At 39.9% G+C, this 19,194-nt stretch overlaps 1 protein-coding gene across 4 annotated transcripts in view; it reads left to right on the top strand.

The window, feature by feature from the left end:
- Window positions 1-19,194, top strand: part of EDRF1 (erythroid differentiation regulatory factor 1) — a 48,925-nt gene that overhangs the window by 18,879 nt on the left and 10,852 nt on the right. For all 4 annotated transcript variants that reach the window (XM_070571631.1, XM_070571552.1, XM_070571490.1 and 1 more), the window contains 9 exons: window positions 1,798-1,986; window positions 2,294-2,494; window positions 3,911-4,129; window positions 5,814-6,037; window positions 7,623-7,781; window positions 7,934-8,083; window positions 9,546-9,699; window positions 12,400-12,515; window positions 13,360-13,511. In XM_070571631.1, coding sequence (XP_070427732.1) covers window positions 1,798-1,986; window positions 2,294-2,494; window positions 3,911-4,129; window positions 5,814-6,037; window positions 7,623-7,781; window positions 7,934-8,083; window positions 9,546-9,699; window positions 12,400-12,515; window positions 13,360-13,511 — 1,564 coding nt within the window. The remainder of the gene's footprint in view (window positions 1-1,797; window positions 1,987-2,293; window positions 2,495-3,910; window positions 4,130-5,813; window positions 6,038-7,622; window positions 7,782-7,933; window positions 8,084-9,545; window positions 9,700-12,399; window positions 12,516-13,359; window positions 13,512-19,194) is intronic.

The following is a 19,194-nucleotide window of genomic DNA, read 5'->3' as shown; positions in this document are numbered from 1 at the left end:
GGGCAAGTTGTTCCAGTTTTTTGAGACTTGTTTTCTCTCTCCAAATGAAGACAATTAACAGTGCCTACTTTAAGGAGTTGTTACATGACTTAAACAAGTTACCGTGTGTAAAGTGCTTAGAACAATGCACTTAACAGCACCAGGGAAGTGTTAGCTATTGTTAATTCATGGCTTGAGTAAGTTAGAAATATCACTTAAGAACTATCTGATCTGTTCCCCAGGAACATCACTTCATGAAGGACCTGTGAACTTTGAAGTAAAAGTCTTGGGTTCTTGTTTATTTTAATTTAAGTTATATTTCTTTTCCCAAACTTATTGCCTTCCCACTTTTTAATCAATTCGCTTGTTTAAAAAAAGTTTCGAAAGCCTGTATGTTCGAAATAATACCAAGTGCTTTCTAGATCTCTCTTCATAAATGGGCGGAGGGGGAGATAGAATTATTTCCCCAGCATTTTTGTCGTGCTTCCTGTATGCCAGGCTCGAGCCTACAGGCAACGAGCAGAACCACACCAGGACTTTAGACAGCTCTGTGACTTTTTCATGGTTTTCTTTTTTCTGAAATGCCTTCTCTGTCTCTTCCTTCCTCCCCATCTCAGCTGTTGAAAATCCTGCTCATGTTTAAGGTCTCCATGCTCCCCTGTGTCCCCAGTCAGAATTACTGATTCCCTTAGCACATGGTCCTGTGAACGCTTACCGAAGCCTGCCTTATATCATAGTCACCTGTGATTATCGGTTTTACGCACGCACATGAACACAGTTGTGAGCAAGTACTTGCTCTTATTAGTGTTCGGTTTTCTCACAATGCCTCACAGAAAATGCATAGAGTAGGAGAGGAAAAAGAAATCCGTGCACAAATAAAACCAGAATAGAGACTAAGTACCTTTCATTGCTTTGAAGATTCATTTGTCGTAGCTGATCAAAAAATGAGAAATCTTGAGGCTGGATATTGGGCGAGTGGATTCCCACAGCATTTTGTTCTTTTCTCTGTAATTGCACTTAATGTGTTTTGTTGTGGTTTATGTTACCAACCCGTCTCTGTAATTGCACTTAATGTGTTTTGTTGTGGTTTATGTTACCAACCCGTCTCCACCTCTTGTTTGTGAGGCCTTCAAGGATAGAGGCCATATAACTTCATATCACTGTTTCTGGTCCCTCACAGAGTGCTTGGCCCAGGGTGGTCATTTGTTGGATGAAGAAGGTGGTAGTGGGCTGGACTTCCTCGATAAAGAGCATTCCTGATAGAGGAAGCAGTCCGCTAAAACGGGAGCTGGAAAAACAGACATCTGCGTAGGCAACAAGCAGTACCTTGACTTTGGCTGATGGTAGTAGGGGTAGAGTGCTGGGAAATCAGACAAAATAAATGTAGCTGCGGAAGGGGGCTAAGATGCTTAGACATGACTTCTTAAGAGGTGAGAAGCCATTTTAATGTTTTAGAGCAGGGGTTCCACTGTGATTAAAGCCATGCTTTAAGAAGGTAAACTTTTTGGCAAGTTGACATGTAGTCTGGGTACAGGAGGCAGATGTCAGTCATGAGGTGAGTTATGTCAGTGACCCTGGGAGAGTGACAGAATTGACAGCTGCAGGGAAGCAGAAGGCCTTCGGGAATCCCAAGTGAGAGTCCTTAACACACCGCCATTTTGCCTCATTTTGGTTAAGTAGTGACGCATAGTGTTTACCAGTCGTCTTGTAGCGATAGTACCTAAGCTTGGAGTGTTTCTCTGAAGAAACAAATCATTTTTTTGTAGTGAGACTCCTATTCAAATAAAATGTGCTGCCTTTTTCTCCCTCATGTCATAGTGGGCTCCCTTCAGAAGGGTAATTATTCCAGTCAATCTGGAATGATCCCTGGTTCTTGGCAACATAAAATGAAGCTCCAGCTGATTCTCAAGTCATCAAAGGCCTATTATGTTTTGTCTGATGCTGCCATGAGTCTTCAGAAATATGGAAGAGCATTGCGATACATTAAATTAGCTTTGCAGAGCCATGGTAAGTCACTATAGAAGATTATGTTTAATAGGCATTGGGAGGGGAGAACAGAGAAGGCGTTAGAATCACGGTGACATTTTACTCCTATTTCTCTTATAAACTGTAATTGCTAGACAACTTTTTCTAATCTTGTGTGTGTTACCTAGTATTTTATTTTCTGCTGAGTGCTTTAATATCTCTTCATTTTGAAGTATATGAAGCCATATGATATCTGACATAAACTTAGATACAGTGGTATTTTAATATTTACTGCGTTCATTAATTTTTAACACGCTTGTGTTTTTTTCCTTCCCTCCCTTCCACCTAGATACTTATTGCTGCCTCTGCACCAATATGCTTTCTGAAGTGCTGCTGTTTCTTTCTCAATATCTGACACTCTGTGGTGACATCCAACTAATGCTGGCCCAGAATGCAAATAATAGAGCAGCACACCTTGAGGAGTTTAATTATCAAACCAAAGAGGATCAGGAGATCCTACACAGCCTCCACAAGGAGTCCAGTTGTCAAGGTATGCCGGCGAGATGTGCCATTTCATTCACCCTGGGATTATTCAGTCCAGGTTTGCTCATTGGAGTGTGTCCAGAAAAGGGGCAGAAGTGTTAGTGTTTTGATATTGCTCTGTTTTCTTTCTTTTATTTCTTAATTAATTTTAATATTGAGCATGATTCTATATGTATTTGTATATAAAATGGTTTTGACGTATTATGTAATTACTAATTATGCAGCTAGAACTAACTGTAAGCTGTAAGACAATTGTGTTGACTCTTTGCACCTGTCTTTTCATGAGCTTTTTCTAGGTAACCCTTGTGTTCAGCTAACCAAGCCATGGTTTTCTTTTGAAAAGGAATAACAGTTGATAAAAGTGGATGAATGACCCTTTGAATGAGTCCTGGAGGCTCAGATACAGAGATCATCATTTTTTAAGCTTAGTTCATAGTTGGCTGTCTGAATATATCACTGAGTATATACTAATTATATCACTCTGTATTGGAGCTGTCGGATTTTAAAACTGGGAAACAGGAGGATTTAGTCCACAGCCCCAGTATCCCTCCCTTGAGCTCAGCACAGTTATGTAAGCACGCTGCAATTAGGGCAGAAAATGAGATAGAAGATGTCCTTTGTATTGTATCATGGAATTGCTTTATTATGCTCTTAAATTGTGTCTTGATACCCACCTCCCAAAAAGTTTTGGACAGTTAACATCTAGAGGAGTACACTGAGGGGAGATGAATTATTCTTCATTTTTTTTGCCCTCTTTTTTCCCTTTCTGAGTTTCTCAAATGATCCTTTTATTTTAATAGACACAGTGAAGAAATCCTCAGTGTGTTTTTACCACTCCCCTCATATTCATTTGATTTAAAATACTTTGTGAGAGTGATGTCCTCTCGTATACCTGAGTGCCGTCAGCAGGAGTGCTCCCTTTTTCCCCGGCCCTGCACCTGTTTACTCCAGTCCCCACTAGATGGCATGCTAAGTCTGAGCGCTTGTCTAGCAGCTTCTTCAGTGAGTTAAACTGACATTGGCCAACTATAATGTCCATAACTAGCCTCAAGAGCAAGCAGAGCTTTATTTCAAGAACTATTTTTATTAATTAAAAATTTGACAGAACAGTTTACCTTTTATCGTGGACAACTGTAAGTGTACACCAAGAAGCAAGTGTACCTGGTAAAATCTGGGTCATGGAAATTGGTATTTTTAGGCAGGGAAGTATTTCTTTTAATCAAACATTAATGTCCCAAGAAAATGTAGTTTCCTAAATAAAGAGATTTTTATTTTGAAACTTAAAATTTTAGTTGCATCAGTTGAATCTTAGTATGTTTATTCTATATTGTGTTTATTTTACTATCTTAAAAATATCAGATTAGATACTAGGGAAGAAGTGTTCACATGACTCATGGTAATGTTTCCTTTTTTTTCTTTGAAGGATTTGCATGGGCAACTGATTTGTCTACAGACTTAGAGAGTCAACTTTCAGTTAGTTGTAAATGTTATGAGGCTGCTAATGAAATCTTGCAATTTAGTGACTTGAAAAGCCAAAACCCAGAACACTATGTACAAGTATTGAAGAGAATGGGTAACGTTAGAAATGAAATCGGTGTGTTTTATATGAATCAGGCTGCTGCATTACAGAGTGAGAGAGTAGGTGAGTATCTCTTTGGAGTCCTCTCTTTATTGCCTGTTCTGTTAGAAAATCCTGCTGACGTTACATGGTTCAACCAAAGAACTGTGGCACTTGATTTTATGTAATGAAACGGTGCTCTATTAAAGAATCCTTTAATCTTAAATTCTCAAGAAATAAAATTAGGAAAAAACATTATTTCTCCTTGGGATTCATCATTTCGGTGTCCTGTATCCTCCATCTGACGAATTTGGAAGTGAATTGGACAGCCAGCCTGTGCTAGGTTCTACACTGAGTATGTAATTGGCTAAAACCTAGTTCTTTGAGTCACCAAGCCAGATAGGAACACAAATCTCTGAAAACTGCCCTAAGTACAAATGCAGTACAATAAAGAGTGGGGAAAGGAGACGTTCACTGAAGTCCTGGGGAATCTCAGAAGGCTTTTGGGAAGAAGATGTGGCTTGAGCAGATTGGTGCGTGATATGTAGGCTGTCAACAGGCAGACCTGGGAAAGGGGAGGCTGCCCAGACTGAGTAGGTGGCGTTAGGAAGGGGTCAGTGGACGTTTACAGCAGCAGTGAGTGGTCTGGTGTGATTCAGGCAGAGGGTGCGGATTCAGCAGGGCCCAGGTGGAGTTTGAGATACCTGTGGACGTGTGGGTGAGAGGCCTAATTTAGTGGTCGATTAGAATATGTGCTTAGAGCTATTCAGGCTAGCAAGACGTAGGCTGGGAACCATTCACATAGTGGTGATAGTTGAAACCCTGAGAATGGATGAAAATCTACAGGCTGGACACACAGCATGAGAAGGGAAAGGGGCTGAGATGAAACTCAGGCTAGCAGGTAAGCTGAATGAGTTACTGTGTGCCTGTTGATCTATGATCTGCGCTTGACACTAGGGGTACAAGAGTTCGTTGCTAGTGAGAGAACCTGTACCTTTTTTTCTATTGAGACATAAGAACCTATGCCTTTAGGGTGCCTCTGGAGGAGGAAGTCAGTGAAGGAGTATGAAAAGTGGTAGTGAGAAACCAAGGGGAATTAGATAAAACACGGATTGTACCTCTTACAACTCCACGGGACTGTCTTTTGAATCTTTATAAGATAGTGCTTTGCTCAGATGTTTGTATTTGCTTGCTTTAATATCTGCTGGTTAATATTGAGCAGGGCTATGTTTGAGTGTTACAGCACTCTCCTCAGGCTGCTGTAGCGGAATCCACAGGCTGGTTGGCTTAAACAACAGGCGTTTATTTCTCACAGTATGGATGCTAGAAGTCCAAGCAAGGCACCAGCAAGGTTGGATTTCTCTGAGGCTTCTCTCCTTGGCTTGCAGATGGCCACGTTCTGCAAGTGTATGGTGTTCTCACCTGGTCTTTTCTCTGTGCGTGTCCCTGGTGTCTGTCTCTCTTAACATCAGTCATGGAATATAGCCCCACCTTGTGACCTCATTTAACCTTCATTACCTCTTTAAAGGACCTGCCTCCAGATACAGTCACATCCAGGGGTTAGGGCCTCAACATGAATTTTCAGGGGAGGGCACAGTTCAGTCCATAACAGGTGTGATGAGAGCAGTGCACTGCATTTGATTCCAGGTGGCTGGCTCGCCACTAGATGTCCTGTCACTGCCATCCTCCTCTCGTCACAGCAAGAGATATTGGTGGGGTTTACACTGATGTCTGCTTACACAATTGTTTTCTTTCTTTTTTTATGAAGTGAGCAAAAGTGTGTCTGCTGCAGAGCAACAGCTGTGGAAAAAAAGCTTCTCTTGTTTTGAGAAAGGAATTCACAACTTTGAGTCAATTGATGATGCTACAAATGCTGCCCTTTTGTTATGTAACACAGGAAGGCTTATGCGAATTTGTGCACAGGCGCACTGTGGCGCAGGTGATGAATTTAAACGTGAATTTTCACCAGAAGAAGGCTTGTATTATAATAAGGTAACATGTTTGCTTACATGCTAAACCTCATCCATTCACTCCTGATTGTCATTACCTTTGCCATTGCCCAGTGAAATATTATAAAACTAAAATAAGTAAAACTGGGGTGATGGCACAGGGCTAGACAGATCATTAAAACACTTGGAAACTGGCCTGAGAATACCAGGAATTTAGTATCAAGGATGACATACTGAATTGGTAGGGAAAAAAATGATTATTTGGTAAATTGTTTTGCCATAAGCAGAGGAGATGTTGAATGGATTAAAGATCAACATGGAGAAGTGAAGCTGTGAAAGTACCAGAAGAAAATATAGAAGTTGTTTATTTGATGGAATGTGGAAAGGAGTTCCAAACATAACACAATAAGCAGAAATCACAATGTAGAAGATGGATAAATTTAAATGTGTAAAAAAATTGGGGGCCAGCCCCATAGCTGAGTGATTAAGTTTGTGCGCTCCACTTCAACGGCCCAGGGTTTTGCCAGTTTGGATCCTGGGTGTGGACATGGGACTGCTCATCAAGCCATGCTGAGGTGGTGTCCCACATAGCACAACTAGAAGGACCTACAGCTAGAATGTACAACTGTGTACTGGGGGGCTTGGAGACAAGAAGAAAAAAAACATTGTGTAAAAATAAAAGCTTTGTAATTGCACAACAGAAAGCAAAATTGAAAAGCAAACCACAACCTAGGGAAAATATTTGTAGCGTATGTGACAGATCAGAGGTTAATAAACCTTTAATATAAAAAGAGCAATTAAGAATCATTGAAAATAAATTGCCAATAGAAAAAAGGGCAAATAACCTTGAACAAAAAATTCATACAGGTAAAAAATGTCTATGGTTAATATGTAAGAAAAATTTCAAAATTTAAATTTTTATGAAATTTGAAAATTGAGTTTCTTTTATTTATCAAATTGCCAAATACTTTTTGGCAAGTGGTGACATCCAGTGTTGGAGAGCGTGTGAGGAAAGAGCACTGGTATAAAGCGGTTCTCGAAGAATGCCCGTGGCTTGGTAAATTTTAAGTGATCTTGTTTTTGTTTTTCTTTTTTTTAATTTACGTATACACAGAAAAAGAGTGGATAAATACAAGAAATGTAGAAATTCTTGCTGGGTAATGGAATTGTGTGTGATTTTGTTTGCTTAAATATAATGACCGCGTACCTCAGGATGGGGGTGGCAAAAGTGGGAGGAGTTGCTTCTTTTTACAGTTAGATCTGGCAAATTTTTATCCTTAGACTCATCAAATTATTTTTTTCTAGTTTATTATATAAACTGTCATTTTCATTCAGAAAGAAAAAAACAAAGGAGGAAAATGCATCCTCACACATCAGCATGAGTGAGAAAGCACTAAGGCTTGTGATGGACTTGAGGTCGAAATGGGTGGCACGCGGTCCACTTTTCGTGACTTTTTTCACTGAAATAGTTCTGTTTATGCACTTTTTTCCTTCCCTCACAATCTTGTCCTTTTATAAATTCTCCCCAAATCAACCTAACATCTGGATGATTTTGAAGTATGCTTTATTTTAATGTAGTATTGGTATATATTTAAACTGAGTCAGAACTGTGCTTTCCTCCCTCACAGGCTGTTGATTACTATTTGAAAGCTCTAAGGTCCCTGGGAACACGAGACATACACCCAGCTGTCTGGGATTCCGTGAACTGGGAGTTGTCCACTACGTACTTTACTATGGCAACTCTACAGCAGGATTATGCTCCATTATCAAGGAAAGCGCAGGAGCAGGTAATCGTATTTGCCGGGCTGTAAAAGAAGTCTTCAGCCTTGTTTACTCCTTGGTCTAATAGATATTGAGCATATTTTCCTTAGAAGTAGTATTTAAATGTTTTAAAATTCTTATAATCATTTTTTCCTCCCCTTTAAATAAAAATAAACAGATTGAAAAAGAAGTCAGTGAGGCTATGATGAAGTCCCTGAAATACTGCGACGTGGACTCGGTGTCTGCTCGACAGCCTCTCTGTCAGTATCGAGCTGCAACCATCCATCACAGGCTGGCATCCATGTACCACAGCTGTCTGAGGAATCAGGTATTGCCATTCCAATTGGAGTTCAGTGGCAAGACCATTTAAAAGTGTTCTGAGTGCTTTTCTTACATTTCAATATATATTTTAAATGACATCTATTCTCTTAGCTGCTTTGGAAAAACTTAGAGTGTACATATATTTCCCCTGCTGCCTATGCCGTATATTTTTCTCTACTATAGTTGATTGGGTCTTAGTTTGCACAATTATATATTTGCCTGGGTGTGTTTTGTTGATTTTTTTAAATGTAGTTAAGCTTTGTAGTAATGGTTCTATGCAAATTTTGAAGTACCCATCTCCCATCTTTTAAAATTTTTAGTTTGAAATAGAGCATGCATATAAAGCATGTAGGACATGTATGTGAGGTGTATGTACAGTTTAAAGAATAACAAAAGAAACCCCTGTGTACCCAGCCTCGAGGTTAAGGAATGGAAGAGAACTTTAGGGAGCCCCTGCACCCCTCCCTGTGGAGTCTCCCTCCATACCCACCCAGAGTAACTGCTGTCCTGGATTTTCCATTATGTCCATACCTTTCTGTGTTTTACCACTTAAGCAGTATGTTTACATTTTACCTAGTAGTGAGCTTTATAGAACGAATCATACTGTACATTTTCTGTGGCTTATTACCTTTCACTTAATGTCATGCTTTTGAGATTTTTCCAGGTTGGTGCATGTAGCTATTGATTTTCTCAGTTCAGTAGTATTCATTAAAGGAATGTATCACAGTTTATTTATCCATTCCATGATTACTTTGGGGTTGTTCCAGTCTGAGGCTATTAGAAGTAATCTCCTAGTCTTGTACATGAATCCTGCTGCTCAAATGCATGTATTTCTAAGAATGATTTGAGGCCTAGGTTGAAGGTGTGCCTTCCTTCGGAGAGGTTGCCTTGCTTCTGCCAGGAGTCTTGTGCTTATAGCTTCTCAGGGATGTTTTTGTTTGTGGTTTCCCTTAGCTCAGTACCAAGACAACTTATCTCTCAGTCCCTTGGGCATGGGTTTACTTCCTTGTTGCCCTTATCCTGAGAATATTGTCCTTTGAAGTCCAGCTTAATCAGAGAGGATTTCTTTCCACGTTGAACTGGCCCTAGGCTCTTTTGTCTTTGGCACAGCAGGCCCCCATCCAAAATTCACATTTGTCCAGATGGCCTGATATCCTCAAGGCAAAAGTAAGCTTAAGAGTTCCAAGACAATTCATTAGTGGGGGAAGAATTGTCTTTTCAGCAAATAGTGCTGGGACAACTGGATGTCTGCATATGAAAGAATGGAGTTGGACTCCTACCTCATATCATATACAAAAACTAATGGAAAATGATTAAAGACCTAAATGTAAGAGCTAAAACTGTAAGACTTATAGAAAAACAACAACAAGACTGAAAAGCATGTAGTGATCCAGTCAGAAACTTGATTAAGTAGTTACTGTGAAACCCAAGCCTTAGGATTTGATTTTTTATTTTACTTTTGGCTCTAGGTTGGCGATGAACATCTTAGGAAGCAGCACCGGGTCCTGGCAGATCTTCATTACAGCAAAGCTGTAAAGCTTTTCCAGCTTCTAAAAGACGCTCCGTGTGAACTACTTAGAGTACAGTTAGAAAGAGTAGCATTTGCAGAATTTCAGATGACCAGTAAGTCTTACTTCTTCATTTCTCAGATTTGTAAGCTTTGGCTTAGTGTTGGATTAACAGTGTTTGGCTTAGAGTGAGGCAGACCTATGGATCTGTCTTGGATGTAGTAATATTGTTTTCTTTTTAATTTGCCCATGGTTAGTGACTTTGGGTAGGGACCAGGAGAAGTCTGTACACTTTTTGTGAAGTGCTTTTACTTGGAGAAATGGATCAGACTATGCCCAATGACTAGAAATGTTGAAATATAGCCCATGGTCCCTTATGTGAGAAAAAAAATTGTCACAAGTCAATTTAGACACTTAAAAGTTTAAATTATCATGAACAAGTTAGGAATGGAGAAGCCGCGGTAACGGAGTAGTGGTCCTACTGAATCCCTTTAAACATAGAACTGATACTCGCAGCGGTGGATTATGGTTCTAGAACAGACTGTAACTATAGGTCCTGAGCAAGATGAAGATAAATCGTGAAGGAAGGGAAGGGTGAAAGAAAGTGAGGCTGCTGTACGATCTTATTTCCATGCAGGGAGTGGTTGGTCTCTACCAGTGAACATTTTTTCCTAAGTTCTCTCCTCGCTCTTGTTCATGTGCTCCCCTTCTGCAGAGGGGTCTTTTGAGAAATACCTCTTTTGTGTTAAAGAAGCAAGAAACATTTATATGAAGTACCCCGGTTCATTTGGTTTCATTTCAGCTCTTCTGTAAAATTAAAATGAGTGTAATGACACACATATGATTCTGTTTGTACAGTAACCTGGGAAGATGCACAGGTCACTGATAATATTGCTGCCTCTGGGCAGGGGACCTGGGAGGCGGGAGGGAGCCTTTCACTGTAGACCCATTTGGACCTGAGGCATTTTGAGAAGGTATCACCTATTCAAAACAGGTTTTAAAAATACTTTTTACTAAAAGTGTTTTTGTTAACTTCTTGCCAGTCTCTGATGCATGGCTGGTGGGGGGTGGGGACACTCAGGATTAACAGTAGCTCTTTCTGGGGGTGGTTTAGGGGATCTTCTTTCATTTGCATCTTTGAATTTTCTGCCAGGTTTGAATTCCTTAGAATGAGCAGGCATCATCTCATAAAAAAGATACTGGGAACAAATTTGCTAAGATGATAAGTATAGTTAATTCCCTTTTTAAAAAATGTTTAACACTCTGAGTACTTGAGAAAAGTAATATAAATATTTTGGGGATTAAGTAATAGAAATATTTTTGGGATTTAACAAAATTTGACCCAAGTTTGTGGGTTCTATAAGCCAGGTTAATAAATGCTCTAGTTTACAACACCTTTTATACTAGCTCATTTCATCCAATATTTTTTTCTCTAGTACATGTGACTCAAATTTAGCTTCTTAATGTCTTTATTATCTGCCCCTTGCCCCCAGTAGATTTCCATACATAATCAGCAACTTGCCTTCCAGATGCCAAGATCTTGAAATCCAAGATTGCAATACTGAAATCACATTTATCGATTGATTTTCAAGATAATAGGTGGTTTATGCTGTGAAGGAAGAAGGCAGCAGTTATTCCCTCCCCATCTGCAGAGTTGGAGAGTCCCCAAGACCATGGCCACTCTCACACCAACTGCAAGTTTAAGGGTCCAAAAAATCACCCTTAGGTTTGACAGTTCACTGGAAGGACTCACAGAACTCACTGAAAGCTGTTAGACTTGTGGTTACTGTTTGTGAAAGACAGAGGGTACAGATTTAAATCAGCCAGGGGAAGGGGTGCATGGGGCAGAGTCCAGGACAGTTCTGAGAAGGAAGCTTTTGGAGAAGCATCTGGTTGTCCGCTCCCTGTGGAGTCACAGACAGTGCCAGCTGCCCCTAGTAGTGATGTGTGACAGTGTGCACAGAGCATTTGCCATAGGAAGCTCACCCAAGCCTTGGTGTCCATAGTTTTTATTGGGCCACCAACAGACATGGTTGACTGCCACATGGCTGACCTTTGTCTCCAGCCCCTCTGTAGGTTGTGGGTTCCAAAGCCCCACAATAAATCACATTATTAGGCTATCCAGTGTGACCCAGGGCCCCCAGCTCAACAAAGACACTCTTTCAGATAGGACATTCCAAGGGCTTAACGATACCCTCCTAGGAGCTGAGGGCAGAGGCCAGGTTTATTTGGACAAAGGGTAATGCCTTCCACACAGCACCACACACACAGCTGAGTGTAAGCTCCTGGAGAGCAGGAGGAGAGGTACCCTGTAGTATCTGATGGCTGTAGGAAAGTTTTATTCAGGTCCTAGAATAAAATGGAACCTGGTCCGCTGATCTGACTTCCTGCCTTTGAGCAGTAAGTTGAGATGCGTATTTTATAGGTAGGACAACTGATACTGAGTGCTTCAGAGACTTGACCAACATCACGTAGCTGGTGAATAGTGGGGTGGCCTTCGTCCCGTAGACTCCTGCCGCCTGGCCCCCTTTAACCTGACATTCAAATTCGTGCTCTCGCTCCAGATAGGTTGTGTTCTCACTCTGACAGAGCCACATGGTGAGGCAGGGAAACAATTATTTATTGCTCTGTCTAGACTTGACATTTTTCTCTAGGGGTAATTACAAAACAAAATGTGGATTTAGACGATTTGTTGGGATTCTCATGAGCTACCTTTACAGCGTTTCAAAATCAGAATTTTCATCAATATGTTGACATCAGATTGGTTTCTAGATTTATATTTAAAGGAATTATCATTTTGTGTTTAACACTCTAGGTCAGAATAGCAATGTTGGAAAATTAAAAACACTCTCTGGGGCTCTTGATATAATGGTGAGAACTAAGCATGCATTTCAGCTCATCAGAAAGGAGCTTGTGGAGGAGTTTGACCAGGTAAATGGAGAAAATATTTACCTTTGCTTTTTATGTGTCTTAAGCTAAACAGTGAATGGATATAGTGGGCATATAGGGTGTGTATGTGTGTATATACACATACACATATGTGTGCTCTGCATAAAAAAACATTAACAGTGATTTAATATATTTTCTTGGAATTATTCAAATATTTTCTTTAATTTGCAAGTGTATCTTTTATATTTAAATGTTTTTCCTTAAATAATCACATAGACCTTGGTTAGTAAGGCCCTAGGAGTATAAAGTCTCTGTTAAGTTTGGCTTTTGTTTTTTTTCAAGAGAAAGAAAGGATGTATGCCCTCTTTTCTAATTTACCCCAAACTACCTGGGAGCAGGTGAACAGTGAGGGCTGAAGCAGGCTCCTTGGGCAGGCCTTGCTGGTTTGCCAGGCATTCCCCATTCATGCTAGCGTCTGCCATTGCCGACAGCTTCCTGGAGCCCCCGTGGTACACCAGCCTGTTGCTTTTCTACCTCTGGTTTGTCACACCCTATATAGTACCATTTCCGTCTTGTTCCTTTAGCTTCTGGTGTTAGAAAGTCAGGAGATTTTCATTCAGGATTAATTTCTTCTACGGAAGTGCCTCTCAGGTGTGAGATGTTTTTATTATGTGTTTTAATCTATCCAAATGATCTCGGGAGGGAGGAGGAAGAGGCCTCGCCTCTGCCACCACCAACAGGGCTGTCCCTGAAAAAAGAATGATCTTGTGTTTGTTTTGTTTGGGGTTGAAAGTGTCCTGGATTAACGAGACTGCAGGTCCATCACTTTAGTGTGAAGCTGTAGTTGTCGGGTAGCTTAGGTGACATAACTTTGTGTTGTTTTTAGCCTAAGAGTGATGAGACCACTCCTGCTGCTGAGTCTTCTCCCAGTCTCAATCGAGAAGAAGTGGTAAAACTCCTCAGTATATTTGAATCTCGATTGTCATTCCTTCTCCTTCAGTCCATCAAACTGCTATCTTCAACTAAAAAGAAAACAAGGTAAATCAAATAAGTTACTTGTGGAAATTTCTTTCCCAGCACCTTACTATAGAAAGCATGCAGATAATCTCTCCCACCCTGGAAAAGGACAGTATTGTCTCCATGTGGGCAATCAGGATTTTAAGCGATGCTCTTTCCTGACTTGTTAAATCAGGTGAGGATCATCTCCATGTGGCCTACTACATATTGAAATTATAGAAGCAAATTCTTGCTTCCCATGGGTACATACCCTATTGTTTGTAGTATTTTCCCTGAGAGAAATGAATGACCCTGGAATGAAGACATTGATTGTTTCTAGTAACTCTTCTGAGCATTGTATTTAATGGGAAGTCAGGACGACAGTTTTGACACTCAGGGCCACTTGCGCTATAAGTAGAGACAGAACACTGAAATCTCTCCAAAGCCCAAGAAATTAATGAAGAGAGAAGAGTGAGCAGATCAGTAAAAATGTTCTCGTATACCTGCATCACCTTGTGAAATTATGTTGTTTTGCCAGGGTTACTATGTTGGCAATATTAATTTAATTTGAAATTCTAGTAGTAAGTACTATATCAAGAAAATAATATAAATAATATGCGCTTCTTTGTTTAAATATAAGTGCAATCTGGCTATATTATAAAATTTGGAAAATAGAAAAAAATCATTCATCCTGATAATATCCATTGTTGTTGGTTATCCAATGTATATTTTACCAATTTATATTCGTAGGGTACAGATAATTTCTGTCTCTCTATTTTTATGTTTTAATTTATATACAGTAAGATTTACTCTTTGTGGTGTACACTACTTCAAGCTTTGACAGATGCAGAGACGTGTGTCTACGGCCAAAACCATGGTCCAGAATAGTTCCATCACTCCAAAAACCTTCCCTCCTGCTGCCTCTTTGTGGTCCACCCTCCCCCGGTCCCCTCCTTAGGCTCTCAGGGAGAGAGCGTTCCATCTTTGACTGTTGAAGTGTAACATCAGCTATGGGGCTCTGTCAAGTTGTGTATGGTCCCTTCCATTCCTAGTTTGCTGAAAGATGTTATGAATGGATGTTGAGTTTTTGTCAGATGCTTTTGATACTTATATTGAGTTGACCATATTGTTTTCCTTCTTTAGTCTGTTGCTATGGTGGATTACATTGATTTTTTTGAATATTAAACCAGTTTTGCATTCCTGGGATAAACTCCACTTTGTTGTGATGTGGTATTCTTTTTATGTATTGCTGGATTCCATTTGCTAATATCGTGTTGAGAATTTGTGTCTGTCCATGAAGAATCAGTTCCCTTGTAATGGTTTCATCTGGTTTTGGTATTAGAGCAATGCTGCCCTCAGAAAATCAATTTGCAAACATTTCCTCTTCTGTTTTTTGAAAGTGTAGAATTATTATTTCTTCCCTTACATTATATAAATATATAATAAAATATAATTCAAGTTGTCTCTTTCTTCTTGAGTGAAAAAGTCGATTTCATCTGTTCTCGAATGTATTAGTTCATAAGATTCCCTTGTATCCTTTTATGTCTACAGGAGTTTGTAGAGATGGCCCTTCTTTCATTCTGATATTGGTCATTTTTGTTTTCTCTTTTTTTATCTTGGTTAGTCTGGTTAGAAGTTTATCAATGTTACTGATCTTTTCAAAGAACTAGCTTGATTTGATTTTTTTCCCCATTGTTTTTCTATTTCTAGTGTCATTGGTTTATGCGTTTTTCTATATTTCCTTCCTTCCGCTTGTTTTGGTTTTAATTTGCTGTTTTACTGGGTTTTTAAAGTGGAAGCTTAGATTACTGATTTAAGACCTTTTTTCTTTTTTAACATAAGCATTTACTGCTGTAAATTTCACGTACTTTTGGTACATCTCATACATTTTGATATATTTTCTTTTTCATTCAGGTTGAAATACTTTTTTATATCCCCTGAAGCTTCATGTGTTATTTAGAAGCATGCTGCTTAATTTCTAAATATTGGGACTTTCCAGATATCTTTCTGTTATTGATTACTAGTTTAATTCCATTATGTGCTGAGACCATAACTTTTTGTATGATTTGTCTTCTCTCACACTTGTTTAGATTTGTTTTATGGCCCAGAATATGGTTTGTCTTGGCAGATGTTCCATGTGCACTTGAAAAATATGGGTATCCTACTGTTTTGGGTAGAGTGTTCGGTAAATGCCAGTTAAGTTAAGTTGGTTCATAGTATTATTCAAGTCTTCTGCATTCTTACTGACTTTCTGTCTACTTGTTTTATCAGTTACCGAGAGAGGAGTCTTGAATTCTCCAACTAAAATTGTGGATTCATCTATTTTTCCTTTCGGTTCTATCGTTTTATTTCATGTATTTTGAAGCTCTGTAGATGTATACACATTTAAGCTTGTTATATCTTTGAGAATTGATCCCCTTATTATGTAATATCTGCTTTTGATATTAATATAGCTACTCAGCTTTCTTTTGGCTAATATCTTTTTCTGTCTTTTGCTTTTAACCTAGCTATGTCATTTATATTAAAAGTGAGTTTCTAGAATGGCATATAGTTGGGTCTTGCTTTTTTTATCTAAACTTATAATTGGTATCTTAAGACCATTCACATTTAATGTAATTATTGATGTAGTTGGATAAAATCTATCATCTTGCCAGCTATTTTATTTTGTCTTTTTCTGCCTTTTCTTAATGGAACATTTTCTAGGATTCCATTTTATTTCACTATTGATTTATTATTTACACCACTTTTAAAATTTTTAGGTAGCTGACCTAGGGCTCATGTCCTTTAATCAGAGGCCACCTTCAAACAATATTATACTGCTTCACATGTAAAGATCTTAAAACAGGACAGTCCCAATTCTCCCCTCCCATCATTTGTCCTATTATTATCACTCATTTTACTTTTACATGTGTTATGAACACACAATACACTACTACTATTTTTGCTTTAGATAGTTACCTTTTAGGGCAATAAAAATAAGAGAACAAGGAATTTTTTACGTTAATTTATTCCATTTCTAGTGCTGTTAACTTCTTTGTATAGATAAGCATTTTCTGTCTGGTATCATATTTCTGCATGAAAAGCTTTCTTCAACAGCTACCAAATTCTTTCCATTTTGATTGTCTGAGAAAGGCTTTATTCCTCCTTCAACTTTGGGTGGTCTTTTGGCTGGGTACCAAATTCTAGGTTGACAGACTTTTTCTTTCCATGCTTCAGAGATGTCACTCCTGCCTTCTGGCTTGTGTGTTTTCTGACAGGAAGCCTACTGTTATTCTTACTTTTGTTTTTCTGTCTGTAATGTGCCTTTTTTCCTCGAGCTGCCTTCAAGATTTTCTTTTCTTTTTCCCCCCAGCAGTTTGAACATGATATGCCTCAGTGGGTTGTGATGGTTTTTTCCCTTCTCAGTATTTTTATTTCTTCTGCTTCATTCTCTCTTCTTTTTCTGTGGTTCCGGTTATACCTATGTTGGACTATTTGATATTGTTCCACAGCTTTTAGATGTTCTGTTGGTGTTTTACACCCTTTTGTCTTTGTGTGTTTCAGTTTGGGTAATTTCTGTTAACCTATCTTCAAGTCCACTGATTCTTTTGGTTTTTTTGTCATTTACAGTTGAACTTCTTGAAGGCATTCTTTATCTCTGTTATTATGTTCCTTATTGCTGATATTTCCATTTTCTTTATTCTGTATGGTTTCCATCTCTCTGCTGAAGTTACCAATCTGATCTTGCATGCTTTCCACATTTTCCATTTGAGCCTTTAACATATTAATTGTTGTCATTTTAAATTGCCTATCAGGGGCTGGCCCCATGGCCAAGTGGTTAAGTTAGCACACTCCATTTCAGCCACCTGGGGTTCACTGGTTTGGATCCTGGGTGCAGACCTATGCACCACTCATCAAGCTGTGCTATGGCAGTGTCCCACACAGAAGAATTAGAATGACCTACAACTAGGATAGACAGCTGTGTCCTGGGACTTTGGGGAGAAAAGAAAAGAAGATGATTGGCAACAGATGTTAGCTCATGACTAATCTTCCTCACACACACACACACACACAAAAAGCATACTTTAAATCACCTATCAGATAATTCCAACATATGTGTCATATCTGAGTCTGGTTTTGTTGATTCTTTGTCTCTCGGCATGTGTTGTTTCTTTGCCTTTCTACATCTCATAACTGTTTGTGGGAAACTGGACATCTCATGTAGGACAGTCGAGACTAAGGGGAATAACTTTTTGCCTGTCCCATGCTAAGCCTTTGTGGGGGGTGGGGGTGCATTCATTTTTCTAGTCTGGAGCTGAGCTGTGGTCAGGATTTTTTGTTGCTCTGGTTACCTTCCATGCACCACAGGCTTCAAGTTCCTCGAGCAGTGCCTGGGTTTAGCTTGGAGCAGGTGCACAGAGGGTTTTCTTAACGTCTGCTCCCCCTTCAGTTCTAGGTCTCCCTGTGCATGACACTCAGAGAGGGGCCATCTGCACGCCCTTACAGCTCTCCCAGCCGTATTCCACTCTCACTTGGTCTTCAGGGCTTTTAGCCTCTTACGGGGGGGAGGGCAGTCCGCCAGTTCTCCCCGGGGTTTTGGGTAAGCCTCACTCTTGGCAGATACCGTGTACCTGAGTCTCAGGGGTGTGGCCTTACACTACTCCTCCCCTCTCCCGGAGTGGAGTGTTTTTCCTGCTCCCTTCCTCTCTGCATCACTGTCACCTGTGCCCTAAGGCTGACATTGTTGCCTTCGTCTCCCTCTGCCCGCTCCCACTAACCTTGCAGTGGGGAAGGGTTCAGGGGGTTGCCTGCCCCTCCTGTAGCTCTTCCCCTTGCGTAGGCCTGCACACCATGAAGGTCCCTTTCTCAACCCATAAGACAGTGTGAACTTGTCCCCTACCTACAGCACCAGGGGCCTCACACTCCCTCACCAGCCCTTACTTGGCCTCTCCCAACCCATTAACTATTTTAGCAGAATTCTTCCTAGCGGTGTCTGGCGGCATCTGCCCCAGGGAATGGGGTACTTTCCCACTTCTCCTTGTATCGGCCTGTCTGTCCTTAGTTTTCAGACTAGTTGGTTGCCCTGCGACTCCAGCTCTCTGAGGGATTCAAGCAAAGTCATGAACTTGTAGTTTGTCCTCCTTTTATTGTTGTTTTCCTCATAAGGGTGGGAATGATATTTTTCTAGCTCTCTACCTTCTGAGCGGAAACTCATCCAATAATTGCTTTCAAATCAATCTCTGTGGCATAAGGAGAGCTTGCACTTTGGGAAGAGCACTCAGCATTAGGTGCATTGCCATCTCACTCAGCCCCGTTGTTAATCCTTAGTGTCTGCTCTGTGTCCTGTTACTGGTACACAGCTCGGTGTGTGGATGTGTGTGCCACAGTTCAGCAGATACACCTGTCTCCTGAAGAGCCAAAGGCAAAGGAGACAGCGCATGGAGTGACACACAGCTGAAAAATTCACGGCTTTTCCTGGTTAGCAGCAGTGGGTAAATTTAAAAATTTTTCATTTGTTTCCACAAGGTGGCAATATAAATATGTGAGAAACAGTCATTCATTGATTTTTACAAATCCGTGGTTTGAGAAATTGACTAACAGGTAATAGTTCAGTCTTCAGTATCTTTTATATTCATAACAGTCATGTATGACCTAAGTAATTTTTATTTTAGTGGAGGGTCCTCTAACCTTCCATTTATTCAGGTTATTAACATTGTGTTGAAAAATATTTTAATCTAAAGTTTGC

The sequence above is a fragment of the Equus przewalskii genome, chromosome 1, assembly GCF_037783145.1.
Source record: "Equus przewalskii isolate Varuska chromosome 1, EquPr2, whole genome shotgun sequence".
NCBI classification, from domain to species: Eukaryota; Metazoa; Chordata; class Mammalia; order Perissodactyla; family Equidae; genus Equus; species Equus przewalskii.
This window is presented reverse-complemented; position numbering and strand designations above follow the sequence as displayed.